Genomic DNA, 15,792 nt, shown 5'->3' with positions numbered 1-15,792 from the left:
AATAATTACAGACCAGAGGGTGCCAATAATTACAGACCAGAGGGTGCCAATAATTACAGAGCAGAGGGTGCCAATAATTACAGACCAGAGGGTGCCAATAATTACAGACCAGAGGGTGCCAATAATTACAGACCAGAGGGTGCCAATAATTACAGACCAGATGGTGCCAATAATTACAGACCAGAGGGTGCCAATAATTACAGACCAGAGGGTGCCAATAATTACAGACCAGACTGTAGAAACAGTCAGCTCACAACTAAAGATGGTGAAGATGGTGAAGATGGTGAACTAAAGATGGTGAAGGTAAAGATGATTCACTTTTCATAGCTCCATACTGAATGAATCATGACAAAGGCTAACCACGACATCGTTGTAGGCTTACACAACAACCTACAAAATTATGATCTCAAAGAATCTTGGATTCCTTTCCCCTTATCTTGGCATCAGAGGGTGTGATCATTAGTCATCCTCTTCCTTTATTCTCATCATCATCATCATCATCCTCACTGACCTGCTCCGAAGGCGAAGAAGAAGCTGTTGTCAGGGTGTTCTTCCATCAGAGTCTTAACCCTGTTCCCCATCCTGTCGTTCCTCTTGTAGATCAGTTCCTGTCTGAAGTAGCTGTCTATCTCCTGGGCCGTTATCTGTTCGCTGGGGCGCAGGGTCACGTTGTTGAAGTTGGGGACCTGCAGATGGAGGGGGAGGGGGGGGGGGATGATGAGCAGTGAGAGATTTATCCATCAGGTCTAAACTAAATGGGTCAAAAATGTAAAAAAGTCCCGTAAAAATAAGGTGATACCGATGGGTCGTTAGTGTTAGGGGTCGTTAGTGTTAGGGGTCGTTAGTGTTAGGGGTCATTAGTATTAGGGGTCATTAGGGGTCATTAGTGTTAGGGGTCAGTAGTGTTAGGGGTCATTAGTATTAGGGGTCAGTAGTGTTAGGGGTCGTTAGTGTTAGGGGTCATTAGGGGTCATTAGTGTTAGGGGTCATTAGTGTTAGGGGTTGTTAGGGGTCATTAGTGTTAGGGGTCATTAGTGTTAGGGGTTGTTAGTGTTAGGGGTCGTTAGTGTTAGGGGTCGTTAGTGTTAGGGGTTGTTAGTGTTAGGGGTCATTAGTGTTAGGGGTCGTTAGTGTTAGGGGTTGTTAGTGTTAGGGGTCATTAGTATTAGGGGTCATTAGGGGTCATTAGTGTTAGGGGTCAGTAGTGTTAGGGGTCATTAGTATTAGGGGTCATTAGGGGTCATTAGTATTAGGGGTCAGTAGTGTTAGGGGTCGTTAGTGTTAGGGGTCATTAGGGGTCATTAGTGTTAGGGGTCATTAGTGTTAGGGGTCATTAGTGTTAGGGGTCATTAGTGTTAGGGGTTGTTAGTGTTAGGGGTCGTTAGTGTTAGGGGTCATTAGTGTTAGGGGTCGTTAGTGTTAGGGGTCATTAGTGTTAGGGGTCGTTAGTGTTAGGGGTCGTTAGTGTTAGGGGTCGTTAGTATTAGGAGTCGTTAGTGTTAGGGGTCATTAGTGTAAGGGGTCATTAGTGTTAGGGGTCATTAGTGTTAGGGGTCATTAGTGTTAGGGGTCATTAGTGTTAGGGGTCATTAGTGTTATGGGTCATTAGTGTTACTGGTTAGGAGTAACGGGGTGTGGTGGTTGTAGTGTTAGGGGTCATTAGTGTTAGGGGTCGTTAGTGTTAGGGGTCATTAGTGTTAGGGGTCATTAGTGTTATGGGTCATTAGTGTTACTGGTTAGGAGTAACGGGGTGTGGTGGTTGTAGTGTTAGGGGTCATTAGTGTTAGGGGTCGTTAGTGTGAGGGGTCGTTAGTATTAGGGGTTGTTGGTGTTAGGTGTCGTTAGTGTTAGGTGTCGTTAGTGTTTGGGGTCATTAGTGTTAGGGGTCGTTAGTGTTAGGGGTCATTAGTGTTAGGGGTCATTAGTGTTAGGGGTCGTTAGTGTTAGGGGTCATTAGTGTTAGGGGTCGTTGGTGTTAGGGGACGTTAGTTTTAGGGGTCATTAGTGTTAGGGGTCATTAGTGTTACTGGTTAGGAGTAACGTGGTGTGGTGGTTGTAGTGTTAGGGGTCGTTAGTGTTAGGGGTCGTTAGTGTTACTAGTCGTTAGTGTTAGGGGTCATTAGTGTTAGGGGTTGTTAGTGTTAGGGGTCATTAGTGTTAGGGGTTGTTTGTGTTAGGGGTTGTTCGTGTTAGGGGGTCATTAGTGTTAGGGGTCGTTCGTGTTAGGGGTCATTAGTGTTAGGGGTCATTAGTGTTAGGGGTCATTAGTGTTAGGGGTCGTTCGTGTTAGGGCTCATTAGTGTTAGGGGTTGTTTGTGTTTGGGGTCGTTCGTGTTAGGGGTCGTTAGTGTTAGGGGTTGTTTGTGTTAGGGGTCATTAGTGTTAGGGGTCGTTCGTGTTAGGAGTTGTTCGTGTTAGGGGTCATTAGTGTTAGGGGTCGTTAGTGTTAGGGGTCGTTTGTGTTAGGGGTCGTTAGTGTTAGGGGTTAGGAGTAACGGGGTGTGGTGGTTGTAACTGACCTGAGAGGTGTCATGGTTGAAGATGATGGAGTTGAGGTCTCCACAGTTGTAGTGCTTGATGAGGTCCTCAGTGGTATAGGAGCCCTGCAGACTGCCTGCTCTCACACTCTCCTGCTGTACAAGGGTCTGGTTCAGGGCAAAGATCACCTGGGGATATGGAAATATCTACTTTTACTACATGACCAATACACTTTCTATATGACCAGAGAGGGAACAGAAGACTAAATACTAAATACATAATAAATAGGAGGTAAATAATAATTTTGTACTTAACAATACCACTCTACATATCCTTACTGTATTTAATAATATAACTCTACATATCCTTACTGTATTTAATAATATAACTCTACATATCCTTACTGTATTTAATAATATAACTCTACCTATCCTTACTGTATTTAATAATATAACTCTACCTATCCTTACTGTATTTAATAATATAACTCTACCTATCCTTATTGTATTTAATAATATAACTCTACCTATCCTTATTGTATTTAATAATATAACTCTACATATCCTTACTTTATTTAATAATATAACTCTACCTATCCTTACTGTATTTAATAATATAACTCTACCTATCCTTACTTTATTTAATAATATAACTCTACCTATCCTTACTGTATTTAATAATATAACTCTACCTATCCTTACTGTATTTAATAATATAACTCTACCTATCCTTACTGTATTTAATAATATAACTCTACCTATCCTTATTGTATTTAATAATATAACTCTACATATCCTTATTGTATTTAATAATATAACTCTACATATCCTTACTGTATTTAATAATATAACTCTACCTATCCTTACTTTATTTAATAATATAACTCTATCTATCCTTACTGTATTTAATAATATAACTCTACCTATCCTTACTGTATTTAATAATATAACTCTACCTATCCTTATTGTATTTAATAATATAACTCTACATATCCTTATTGTATTTAATAATATAACTCTACATATCCTTATTGTATTTAATAATATAACTCTACCTATCCTTATTGTATTTAATAATATAACTCTACATATCCTTATTGTATTTAATAATATAACTCTACATATCCTTACTGTATTTAATAATATAACTCTACCTATCCTTACTATTTTTAATAATATAACTCTACCTATCCTTATTGTATTTAATAATATAACTCTACCTATCCTTACTGTATTTAATAATATAACTCTACCTATCCTTATTGTATTTAATAATATAACTACATATCCTTATTGTATTTAATAATATAACTCTACCTATCCTTACTGTATTTAATAATATAACTCTACCTATCCTTACTGTATTTAGTAATACCACCCTACCTATCATTATGTATATGAAAACCAAAAATAAGTTTTATGTGAGACTAAGCATTGGTCTGAAGCCGAAAAATAATGGCAATTCACATGATCACCACAATACCTATTCCACCCATGCTCCACCAAGGTTTTCCAGCACACAGCGCTGACCTACTACAGAAGCTATATTGGTCTATTGTACTTCAAACTATGTGTAGGCAGGTTGCTTAGTATTCAAACCTTCTCAAACAGCCTTTATGTTAGCAAACTGATCTCACGTAAGACAATCGAGCAAGCTCCTGGAAATATAGAAATGATCAACATGAAAATGAACCTTATAGTTTACTGTAGAAAGATCTAGTAGTGCATTACCTGTAAACAAAATGTGAGTTATGACGGAATATTTGTAAATAACTTTGTAAATACAACTCGGGGATGGCCGCAAAACAAGCTATAGGTTTATGACGCATTTGTTGTTCAAGCCCAGTTCTACCACACCTGATTCTATATGCTGATGTCTTGATGAACAGCTGATGTCTTGATGAACAGCTGAGGTCTTGATGAACAGCCGAGGTCTTGATGAACAGCCCAGTTCTACCACACCTGATTCTATATGCTGATGTCTTGATGAACAGCTGAGGTCTTGATGAACAGCCGAGGTCTTGATGAACAGCCGAGGTCTTGATTGATAGCTGAGGTCTTGATGAACAGCTGAGGTCTTGATGAACAGCTGAGGTCTTGATGAACAGCTGAGGTCTTGATGGACAGCTGAGGTCTTGATGAACAGCTGAGGTCTTGATGAACAGCCGAGGTACTGATGGACAGCTGAGGTTTTGATGAACAGCTGAGGTCTTGATCAACAGCTGAGGTCTTGATGAACAGTTGAGGTCTTGATGAACAGCCAAGGTCTTGATGAACAGCCAAGGTCTTGATGAACAGCCGAGGTCTTGATGGACAGCTGAGGTCTTGATGGACAGCTGAGGTCTTGATGAACAGCTGAGGTCTTGATGAACAGCTGAGGTCTTGATGAACAGCTGAGGTCTTGATGAACAGATTTTGGATTATTCAGGTTCACCATCAGCATTAGTTTTGGTAGTTTTGATTTAAACAATCAGTGTATGTGGTTATTTGTTTGGATATACATGGTAAAGATGATCATTTATAAAGAGGACAGCAATCATTACCGACGCCAGAGGAGAAGAGAATATGACTCAGTAAAAACTTCCAAATGGTCAAAACCACTCGATTTTGAGACGGGGGTTGAAATCCCAAAATTGTGCTATTCACTCATTGGCTGTAAACAATACAAATGGATACATTACTAGCTCCAAATCCACCCCCCCCCTCCTCCACACACACACAATCTGATAGTGGTTGAAGCGTGGTCTCCTAGTCTCCTTTACGGCTCTAATCTGATAGTGGGTTGGTAGATGTCTAGTCTCCTTTATGGCTCTAATCTGGTAGTGGTAGTGGGGTGGTAGATGTCTAGTCTCCTTCTGATAGTGGTAGTGGGTTGGTAGATGTCTAGTCTCCTTTATGTCTCTAATCTGATAGTGGTAGTGGGGGGGTAGATGTCTAGTCTCCTTTATGTCTCTAATCTGATAGTGGTAGTGGGGTGGTAGATGTCTAGTAACCTTTGTGACTCTAATCCGATAGTGGTAGTGGGGGGGTAGATGTATATTATCCTTTGTGACTAATCTGATAGTGGTAGTGGGGTGGTAGTTGTCTAGTCTCCCATTTGACTCTAATCTGATAGTGGTAGATGTCTAGTCTCCTTTACGTCTCTAATTTGATAGTGGTAGTGGGGGGGGTAGATGTCTAGTCTCCCATTTGACTCTAATCTGATAGTGGTAGATGTCTAGTCTCCTTTATGGCTCTAATCTGATAGTGGTAGGCGGGTGGTAGATGTCTAGTCTCCTTTATGTCTCTAATCTGATAGTGGTAGTGGGGTGGTAGATGTCTAGTCTCCCTTATGGCTCAGATCAGGTACATACACCATAGCCATACATGATTTATACACATACGCGCGTGCACATAGAAGTCAGCTCAGACAGATCCAGCTCGTTTCAAACGAACACGTATGGTTCCTGTATCGTATCGGTGTCCGTGTATCTAGATACTTCTAGAATTGTCTTGAAAGGGAAAGACATCCCTATAAACCATCGATGTCAATATCCAGTGAAAGTAAACTGAAAGCCGTTTAATCATAGACATATTGGGACGTCTTTGAATAAAACCGACAAGACCTGGACGTTTGAGAATCCACAACGTAATCAAAGAACGGGATGTTTATTCCGACAAAATTCCACTTGTTTTTCTGTGAGTTCTGTTGGAACAGCTTCCTCTGCTATTGTCACCATGGAGTTCTATTGGAACTGAGTTCTGCTGGCCCCGTGTTTCCCTGCTGGCCCCGTGTTTCCCTGCTGGCCCCGTGTTTCCCTGCTGGCCCTGTGTTTCCCTGCTGGCCCCGTGTTTCCCTGCTGGCCCCGTGTTTCCCTTGCTGGCCCTGTGTTTCCCTGCTGGCCCCGTGTTTCCCTGCTGGCCCTGTGTTTCCCTGCCCTGTGTTTCCTTGCCCTGTGTTTCCCTGCTGGCCCTGTGTTTCCCTGCCCTGTGTTTCCCTGCCCTGTGTTCCCTGCTGGCCCCGTGTCTCCCTGCCCCGTGTCTCCCTGCCCCGTGTTTCCCTGCCCTGTGTTTCCCTGCCCCGTGTTTCCCTGCCCTGTGTTTCCCTGCCCTGTGTTTCCCTGCCCTGTGTTTCCCTGCCCTGTGTTTCCCTGCCCTGTGTCTCCCTGCCCCGTGTCTCCCTGCCCCGTGTCTCCCTGCCCCGTGTTTCCGTGCCCCGTGTTTCCCTGCCCTGTGTTTCCCTGCCCTGTGTTTCCCTGCCCTGTGTTTCCCTGCCCTGTGTTTCCTGCCCCGTGTTTCCCTGCCCTGTGTTTCCCTGCCCTGTGTTTCCCTGCTGGCCTCGTGTCTCCCTTTCCCCCGTGTCTCCCTGCCCCATGTTTCCCTGCAACGTATTTCCCTGCCCTGTGTTTCCCTGCCCCGTGTTTCCCTGCCCTGTGTTTCCCTGCCCTGTGTTTCCCTGTTGGTCCTGTGTTTCCCTGCCCCGTGTTTCCCTGCCCCGTGTCTCCCTGCTGGCCCCGTGTTTCCCTGCTGGCCCCGTGTCTCCCTGCTGGCCCCGTGTCTCCCTGCTGGCCCCGTGTTTCCCTGCTGGCCCCGTGTCTCCCTGCTGGCCCCGTGTCTCCCTGCTGGCCCCGTGTTTCCCTGCTGCTCCTGTCCAGGCCTCTTAAACATCCTGATCACCACAACACACTGCGACTTGAACCCACAGAGCTCTTCATCAACCCACCATTGATCCCACACAATGGCTCTCCCCTCACAAAAAATATAAAAAATAACACGTCTATTTGTTTCTCAACAGCGAAAGTAAATCAAGCAGTCAGGCTGTGTGAGTCCACAGTCACAGCTATGTGATGTGTGCAGGGATTTGGATAAGGGGGGGCACATGAATATATATTTATATGCACACCCCTATACCGGGACCTCTTTCATGTGTTGTTTTCTACAGTGTTCAGATGACACTTTTCTTCCTCTGGCGGTCATTGTAGTCAGGGGATGGTATAGGAGAAGAGGGCAGAGTTCAGCAGATGCCTTCTTGTCTGCTACAAAGGCCCCCCCCCCCACCCCTCGTCAACCTCTCCACTCCCCACACTTTCATCAGCTCTTGATCAAAGCTGCACTCTGCATATGAAAAGGGTCCCGGCTTTATGCTGCTCAAATTAGCCTATCGCCACCCCGCAAGCCTCCCAAGTCCTCAACAAAACCCTTCACATCTGTTCCGTCCAGACTTCATCTTCAGGGACTTTTCTCAGCCCTCGCCTCACAGCCCTTTTTAGTCCATTACATTATGGTTGCGGAGGGAGGAGTGCAGATCACTCACACAGAAACAAGAGGAGAAAAGAGGGGAGGGAAGGAGAGAGAGAGAGAGAGAGAGAGAGAGAGAGAGAGAGAGAAGAAGGAGAGCTGAATGAATGACATTTCTTCCTGTGATCTCTTCTCTGTTGTGGGTTAGTTGGGTGCATTTTCCCACTCACTCCACTTCTCTTTTCATTTACTCTCTCTTTCCTACTTTCTTTCTCTCTCTCTCCTCTTCTCTCTCCATTCAGCATGTTTCTGCTATAAGAGCTGTGATGGTGTGTGAGCTCACTACACCTCAGATCCTAGTGGGCTCTAATCAAGGCACGGTAGCCAATGAAAGTCAACAATTTTCCAATGTTACGTGTTGGAGTAGAATAGAAGGTGTCCGAGCAAATCATTTTTATTTATTTTTTATTTTGGTACTTTTCCTATAGATTTGTTTGTTCTTCTTCTGAATAGTAAACCATCCTCCTCTCATTCAATTTACAACATTTACTGAGGAAGTTGGTTAAATCAACATGAAAAAAGCCTGTTGATAACAAGGACAAAGCAAGACAGATGAACTATATAAGGAATATGTACGCCTGCCCATCAGATCCTTATTTGATGTCTATTGACTCGTCAATTAATAATCAATTAGTCACTACTCTTGTCTCTTGCCTGTGGCTCTGTGGCTGGAGTCCAGCAATCCAGTGTTTTGGGGAAGTTTTCCTGCCCGACAAGCATCCTCACAATATGTACGTCCCAAAATGGCACCCTATACCCTACAGAGTGCACTACTTTTGACCAGAGCATTAGGGGCCCTTGTTGAAGGGTAGTACTGTATGTAGGGAATAGGGTGTCATTTTCAGACGTACGCGATGATCCCAGCAGCCAACCAGCCAGCTGAATGGTCTCTTGGCCCCGGGAACCCAAGAACAAATGAAGACATCCAGCTGTTTCCTCTCTGTCCACCATGTTAAACATCCAGCTGTTTCCTCTCTGTCCTCCATGTTAAACATCCATCTGTTTCCTCTCTGTCCACCATGTTAAACATCCAGCTGTTACCTCTGTGTCCTGCATGTTAAACATCTAACTGTTTCCTCTCTGTCCACCATGTTAAACATCCAGCTGTTTCCTCTCTGTCCACCATGTTAAACATCCAGCTGTTTCCTCTCTGTCCACCATGTTAAACATCCAGCTGTTTCCTCTGTGTCCACCATGTTAAACATCCAGCTGTTTCCTCTCTGTCCACCATGTTAAACATCCAGCTGTTTCCTCTCTGTCCTCGATGTTAAACATCCAGCTGTTTCCTCTCTGTCCACCATGTTAAACATCCAGCTGTTTCCTCTCTGTCCACCATGTTAAACATCCAGCTGTTTCCTCTCTGTCCACCATGTTAAACATCCAGCTGTTTCCTCTCTGTCCACCATGTTAAACATCCAGCTGTTTCCTCTCTGTCCTCGATGTTAAACATCCAGCTGTTTCGTCTCTGTCCACCATGTTAAACATCCAGCTGTTTCCTCTCTGTCCACCATGTTAAACATCCAGCTGTTTCCTCTCTGTCCACCATGTTAAACATCCAGCTGTTTCCTCTCTGTCCACCATGTTAAACATCCATCTGTTTCCTCTCTGTCCACCATGTTAAACATCCAGCTGTTTCCTCTCTGTCCACCATGTTAAACATCCAGCTGTTTCCTCTCTGTCCTCGATGTTAAACATCCAGCTGTTTCCTCTCTGTCCACCATGTTAAACATCCAGCTGTTTCCTCTCTGTCCACCATGTTAAACATCCAGCTGTTTCCTCTCTGTCCACCATGTTAAACATCCAGCTGTTTCCTCTCTGTCCTCGATGTTAAACATCCAGCTGTTTCCTCTCTGTCCACCATGTTAAACATCCAGCTGTTTCCTCTCTGTCCACCATGTTAAACATCCAGCTGTTTCCTCTCTGTCCTCCATGTTAAACATCCAGCTGTTTCCTCTCTGTCCACCATGTTAAACATCCAGCTGTTTCCTCTCTGTCCTCGATGTTAAACATCCAGCTGTTTCCTCTCTGTCCACCATGTTAAACATCCAGCTGTTTCCTCTCTGTCCACCATGTTAAACATCCAGCTGTTTCCTCTCTGTCCACCATGTTAAACATCCAGCTGTTTCCTCTCTGTCCACCATGTTAAACATCCAGCTGTTTCCTCTCTGTCCTCCATGTTAAACATCCAGCTGTTTCCTCTCTGTCCACCATGTTAAACATCCAGCTGTTTCCTCTCTGTCCTCGATGTTAAACATCCAGCTGTTTCCTCTCTGTCCACCATGTTAAACATCCAGCTGTTTCCTCTCTGTCCACCATGTTAAACATCCAGCTGTTTCCTCTCTGTCCACCATGTTAAACATCCAGCTGTTTCCTCTCTGTCCACCATGTTAAACATCCAGCTGTTTCCTCTCTGTCCTCCATGTTAAACATCCAGCTGTTTCCTCTCTGTCCACCATGTTAAACATCCAGCTGTTTCCTCTCTGTCCACCATGTTAAACATTCAGCCGTTTCCTCTCTGTCCACCATGTTAAACATCCAGCTGTTTCCTCTCTGTCCACCATGTTAAACATCCAGCTGTTTCCTCTCTGTCCACCATGTTAAACATCCAGCTGTTTCCTCTCTGTCCTCCATGTTAAACATCCAGCTGTTTCCTCTCTGTCCACCATGTTAAACATCCAGCTGTTTCCTCTCTGTCCTCGATGTTAAACATCCAGCTGTTTCCTCTCTGTCCACCATGTTAAACATCCAGCTGTTTCCTCTCTGTCCACCATGTTAAACATCCAGCTGTTTCCTCTCTGTCCACCATGTTAAACATCCAGCTGTTTCCTCTCTGTACTCCATGTTAAACATCCAGCTGTTTCCTCTCTGTCCACCATGTTAAACATCCAGCTGTTTCCTCTCTGTCCACCATGTTAAACATCCAGCTGTTTCCTCTCTGTCCACCATGTTAAACATCCAGCTGTTTCCTCTCCGTCCACCATGTTAAACATCCAGCTGTTTCCTCTCCGTCCACCATGTTAAACATCCAGCTGTTTCCTCTCTGTCCACCATGTTAAACATCCAGCTGTTTCCTCTCTGTCCACCATGTTAAACATCCAGCTGTTTCCTCTCTGTCCACCATGTTAAACATCCAGCTGTTTCCTCTCTGTCCTCCATGTTAAACATCCAGCTGTTTCCTCTCTGTCCTCGATGTTAAACATCCAGCTGTTTCCTCTCTGTCCACCATGTTAAACATCCAGCTGTTTCCTCAGGCTGTACATCTGTTAGCCTCTTTCTTCTGTTTTTCTATTAATCTCACAGAGGCTCTACAGAGAAATACAGACCGAAATGGCTTGGTAAAAAAACAAAAAAAAGATGGCGCGGACAGAATACATTTCTCGACGTAGAACTATTCAATGACAGTTTACAGTTTACAGCGGTAAACGGACTTCTTTAAGGAAGTTAAGATGTTAAAAGAGGAAACCTGAGAATAGGAGCAGACTCATTCAAAACAGACTACCTGTTAGGTGAATAAAACACTATAAATACGTCCCAAATAGCGCCCTATTCCCTATGTAGTGCACTGGCCTCTGGTCAAAAAGTAGTGTACTATATAGGGAATAGTGTTCCACTTGGGATGCATTAAGTGACAGGATTAGAGCAGAGTGGTAGAGGTTCATGCACGTTGGTTTAAATCCAATCAGTCATTCATTAAAAAAAGTATTGTGTGCTACTAAACTGGAATTATGGACCTACAACAACAGAACCTTTGTGCAGTGGTAGCTCCTCACTGGAGGGCTGGTTGGTCTTGAGAAGATTTGAGGGACACAGCCTGTAGTTTAGCCTGGCATCAGTCGTGTCCTGTAGTTTAGCCTGGCATCAGTCGTGTCCTGTAGTTTAGCCTGGCATCAGTCGTGTCCTGTAGTTTAGCCTGGCATCCGTCGTGTCCTGTAGTTTAGGCTGGCATCAGTCATGTCCTGTAGTTTAGCCTGGCATCAGTCGTGTCCTGTAGTTTAGCCTGGCATCAGTCGTGTCCTGTATTTTAGCCTGGCATCCGTCGTGTCCTGTAGTTTAGCCTGGCATCAGTCGTGTCCTGTAGTTTAGCCTGGCATCAGTCGTGTCCTGTAGTTTAGCCTGGCATCAGTCGTGTCCTGTAGTTTAGCCTGGCATCAATCGTGTCCTGTAGTTTAGCCTGGCATCAGTCGTGTTCTGTAGTTTAGCCTGGCATCAGCCATGTCCTGTTTGACCTGTGGTTGATGACAGAATCTCTAATACATGTAAACTCATTTAGGGCGAGTTAGAGGAGTTTGACCAGACTGTAGTGGTCAGGGCCAGGTAGAGGAGTTTGACCAGACTGTAGTGGTCAGGGCCAGGTAGAGGAGTTTGACCAGACTGTAGTGGTCAGGGCCAGGTAGAGGAGTTTGACCAGACTGCAGTGGTCAGGGCGAGGTAGAGGAGGTGGACCAGACTGTAGTGGTCAGGGCGAGGTAGGGGAGGTGGACCAGACTGTAGTGGTCAGGGCCAGGTAGAGGAGTTTGACCAGACTGTAGTGGTCAGGGCGAGGTAGAGGAGGTGGACCAGACTGCAGTGGTCAGGGCGAGGTAGAGGAGGTGGACCAGACTGCAGTGGTCAGGGCGAGGTAGGGGAGGTGGACCAGACTGTAGTGGTCAGGGCCAGGTAGAGGAGTTTGACCAGACTGTAGTGGTCAGGGCGAGGTAGAGGAGGTGGACCAGACTGCAGTGGTCAGGGCGAGGTAGAGGAGGTGGACCAGACTGTAGTGGTCAGGGCGAGGTAGGGGAGGTGGACCAGACTGTAGTGGTCAGGGCCAGGTAGAGGAGTTTGACCAGACTGTAGTGGTCAGGGCGAGGTAGGGGAGGTGGACCAGACTGTAGTGGTCAGGGCGAGGTAGAGGAGTTTGACCAGACTGTAGTGGTCAGGGCCAGGTAGAGGAGTTTGACCAGACTGTAGTGGTCAGGGCGAGGTAGGGGAGGTGGACCAGACTGTAGTGGTCAGGGCGAGGTAGGGGAGGTGGACCAGACTGTAGTGGTCAGGGCCAGGTAGAGGAGTTTGACCAGACTGCAGTGGTCAGGGCGAGGTAGGGGAGGTGGACCAGACTGTAGTGGTCAGGGCCAGGTAGAGGAGTTTGACCAGACTGTAGTGGTCAGGGCCAGGTAGAGGAGTTTGACCAGACTGTAGTGGTCAGGGCCAGGTAGGGGAGGTGGACCAGACTGTAGTGGTCAGGGCGAGGTAGGGGAGGTGGACCAGACTGTAGTGGTCAGGGCCAGGTAGAGGAGTTTGACCAGACTGCAGTGGTCAGGGCGAGGTAGAGGAGGTGGACCAGACTGTAGTGGTCAGGGCGAGGTAGGGGAGTTTGACCAGACTGTAGTGGTCAGGGCGAGGTAGGGGAGGTGGACCAGACTGTAGTGGTCAGGGCCAGGTAGAGGAGTTTGACCAGACTGTAGTGGTCAGGGCGAGGTAGGGGAGGTGGACCAGACTGTAGTGGTCAGGGCGAGGTAGGGGAGGTGGACCAGACTGTAGTGGTCAGGGCGAGGTAGGGGAGGTGGACCAGACTGTAGTGGTCAGGGCCAGGTAGAGGAGTTTGACCAGACTGTAGTGGTCAGGGCCAGGTAGAGGAGTTTGACCAGACTGTAGTGGTCAGGGCGAGGTAGAGGAGTTTGACCAGACTGTAGTGGTCAGGGCGAGGTAGAGGAGTTTGACCAGACTGTAGTGGTCAGGGCGAGGTAGGGGAGTTTGACCAGACTGTAGTGGTCAGGGCGAGGTAGAGGAGTTTGACCAGACTGTAGTGGTCAGGGCCAGGTAGAGGAGTTTGACCAGACTGTAGTGGTCAGGGCCAGGTAGAGGAGTTTGACCAGACTGCAGTGGTCAGGGCGAGGTAGAGGAGGTGGACCAGACTGTAGTGGTCAGGGCGAGGTAGGGGAGGTGGACCAGACTGTAGTGGTCAGGGCCAGGTAGAGGAGTTTGACCAGACTGTAGTGGTCAGGGCCAGGTAGAGGAGTTTGACCAGACTGTAGTGGTCAGGGCCAGGTAGAGGAGTTTGACCAGACTGTAGTGGTCAGGGCGAGGTAGAGGAGTTTGACCAGACTGTAGTGGTCAGGGCGAGGTAGAGGAGGTGGACCAGACTGTAGTGGTCAGGGCCAGGTAGAGGAGGTGGACCAGACTGTAGTGGTCAGGGCCAGGTAGAGGAGGTGGACCAGACTGTAGTGGTCAGGGCGAGGTAGGGGAGGTGGACCAGACTGTAGTGGTCAGGGCCAGGTAGAGGAGTTTGACCAGACTGTAGTGGTCAGGGCCAGGTAGAGGAGTTTGACCAGACTGTAGTGGTCAGGGCGAGGTAGAGGAGTTTGACCAGACTGTAGTGGTCAGGGCCAGGTAGAGGAGTTTGACCAGACTGTAGTGGTCAGGGCCAGGTAGAGGAGTTTGACCAGACTGTAGTGGTCAGGGCCAGGTAGAGGAGTTTGACCAGACTGTAGTGGTCAGGGCGAGGTAGGGGAGGTGGACCAGACTGTAGTGGTCAGGGCCAGGTAGAGGAGTTTGACCAGACTGTAGTGGTCAGGGCCAGGTAGAGGAGTTTGACCAGACTGTAGTGGTCAGGGCGAGGTAGGGGAGGTGGACCAGACTGTAGTGGTCAGGGCCAGGTAGAGGAGTTTGACCAGACTGTAGTGGTCAGGGCCAGGTAGGGGAGGTGGACCAGACTGTAGTGGTCAGGGCGAGGTAGAGGAGGTGGACCAGACTGTAGTGGTCAGGGCGAGGTAGGGGAGGTGGACCAGACTGTAGTGGTCAGGGCCAGGTAGAGGAGTTTGACCAGACTGTAGTGGTCAGGGCCAGGTAGAGGAGGTGGACCAGACTGTAGTGGTCAGGGCGAGGTAGGGGAGGTGGACCAGACTGTAGTGGTCAGGGCCAGGTAGAGGAGTTTGACCAGACTGTAGTGGTCAGGGCCAGGTAGAGGAGGTGGACCAGACTGTAGTGGTCAGGGCGAGGTAGGGGAGGTGGACCAGACTGTAGTGGTCAGGGCCAGGTAGAGGAGGTGGACCAGACTGTAGTGGTCAGGGCCAGGTAGAGGAGGTGGACCAGACTGTAGTGGTCAGGGCGAGGTAGGGGAGGTGGACCAGACTGTAGTGGTCAGGGCCAGGTAGAGGAGTTTGACCAGACTGTAGTGGTCAGGGCGAGGTAGGGGAGGTGGACCAGACTGTAGTGGTCAGGGCCAGGTAGAGGAGGTGGACCAGACTGTAGTGGTCAGGGCCAGGTAGAGGAGTTTGACCAGACTGTAGTGGTCAGGGCCAGGTAGAGGAGGTGGACCAGACTGTAGTGGTCAGGGCCAGGTAGAGGAGTTTGACCAGACTGTAGTGGTCAGGGCCAGGTAGAGGAGTTTGACCAGACTGTAGTGGTCAGGGCGAGGTAGGGGAGGTGGACCAGACTGTAGTGGTCAGGGCCAGGTAGAGGAGTTTGACCAGACTGTAGTGGTCAGGGCCAGGTAGGGGAGGTGGACCAGACTGTAGTGGTCAGGGCGAGGTAGAGGAGGTGGACCAGACTGTAGTGGTCAGGGCGAGGTAGGGGAGGTGGACCAGACTGTAGTGGTCAGGGCCAGGTAGAGGAGGTGGACCAGACTGTAGTGGTCAGGGCCAGGTAGAGGAGGTGGACCAGACTGTAGTGGTCAGGGCCAGGTAGAGGAGGTGGACCAGACTGTAGTGGTCAGGGCCAGGTAGAGGAGGTGGACCAGACTGTAGTGGTCAGGGCCAGGTAGAGGAGGTGGACCAGACTGTAGTGGTCAGGGCGAGGTAGAGGAGGTGGACCAGACTGTAGTGGTCAGGGCCAGGTAGAGGAGTTTGACCAGACTGTAGTGGTCAGGGCCAGGTAGAGGAGGTGGACCAGACTGTAGTGGTCAGGGCCAGGTAGAGGAGTTTGACCAGACTGTAGTGGTCAGGGCCAGGTAGAGGAGTTTGACCAGACTGTAGTGGTCAGGGCGAGGTAGGGGAGGTGGACCAGACTGTAGTGGTCAGGGCCAGGTAGAGGAGTTTGACCAGACTGTAGTGGTCAGGGCCAG

At 47.7% G+C, this 15,792-nt stretch overlaps 1 protein-coding gene across 2 annotated transcripts in view; it reads right to left on the bottom strand.

Moving 5' to 3' along the window:
• The window catches only part of LOC109882902 (metalloprotease TIKI1), a 194,341-nt gene that overhangs the window by 101,162 nt on the left and 77,387 nt on the right, over window positions 1-15,792 (bottom strand). For both annotated transcript variants that reach the window (XR_004205037.1, XM_031803118.1), the window contains exons 3-4: window positions 2,520-2,666; window positions 512-686 (exon numbers count right to left, since the gene is read on the bottom strand). Coding sequence is in view for 1 of the 2 variants with exons in the window: in XM_031803118.1 (XP_031658978.1) it covers window positions 512-686; window positions 2,520-2,666 (322 nt within the window). In the remaining variant the exon portion in view is untranslated. The remainder of the gene's footprint in view (window positions 1-511; window positions 687-2,519; window positions 2,667-15,792) is intronic.

This window comes from Oncorhynchus kisutch, linkage group LG23, assembly GCF_002021735.2.
Source record: "Oncorhynchus kisutch isolate 150728-3 linkage group LG23, Okis_V2, whole genome shotgun sequence".
In the NCBI taxonomy this organism is placed as follows: domain Eukaryota; kingdom Metazoa; phylum Chordata; class Actinopteri; order Salmoniformes; family Salmonidae; genus Oncorhynchus; species Oncorhynchus kisutch.
The sequence above is the reverse complement of the archived record's forward strand: the minus strand, read 5'-3'. Positions and strand labels throughout refer to the sequence as shown.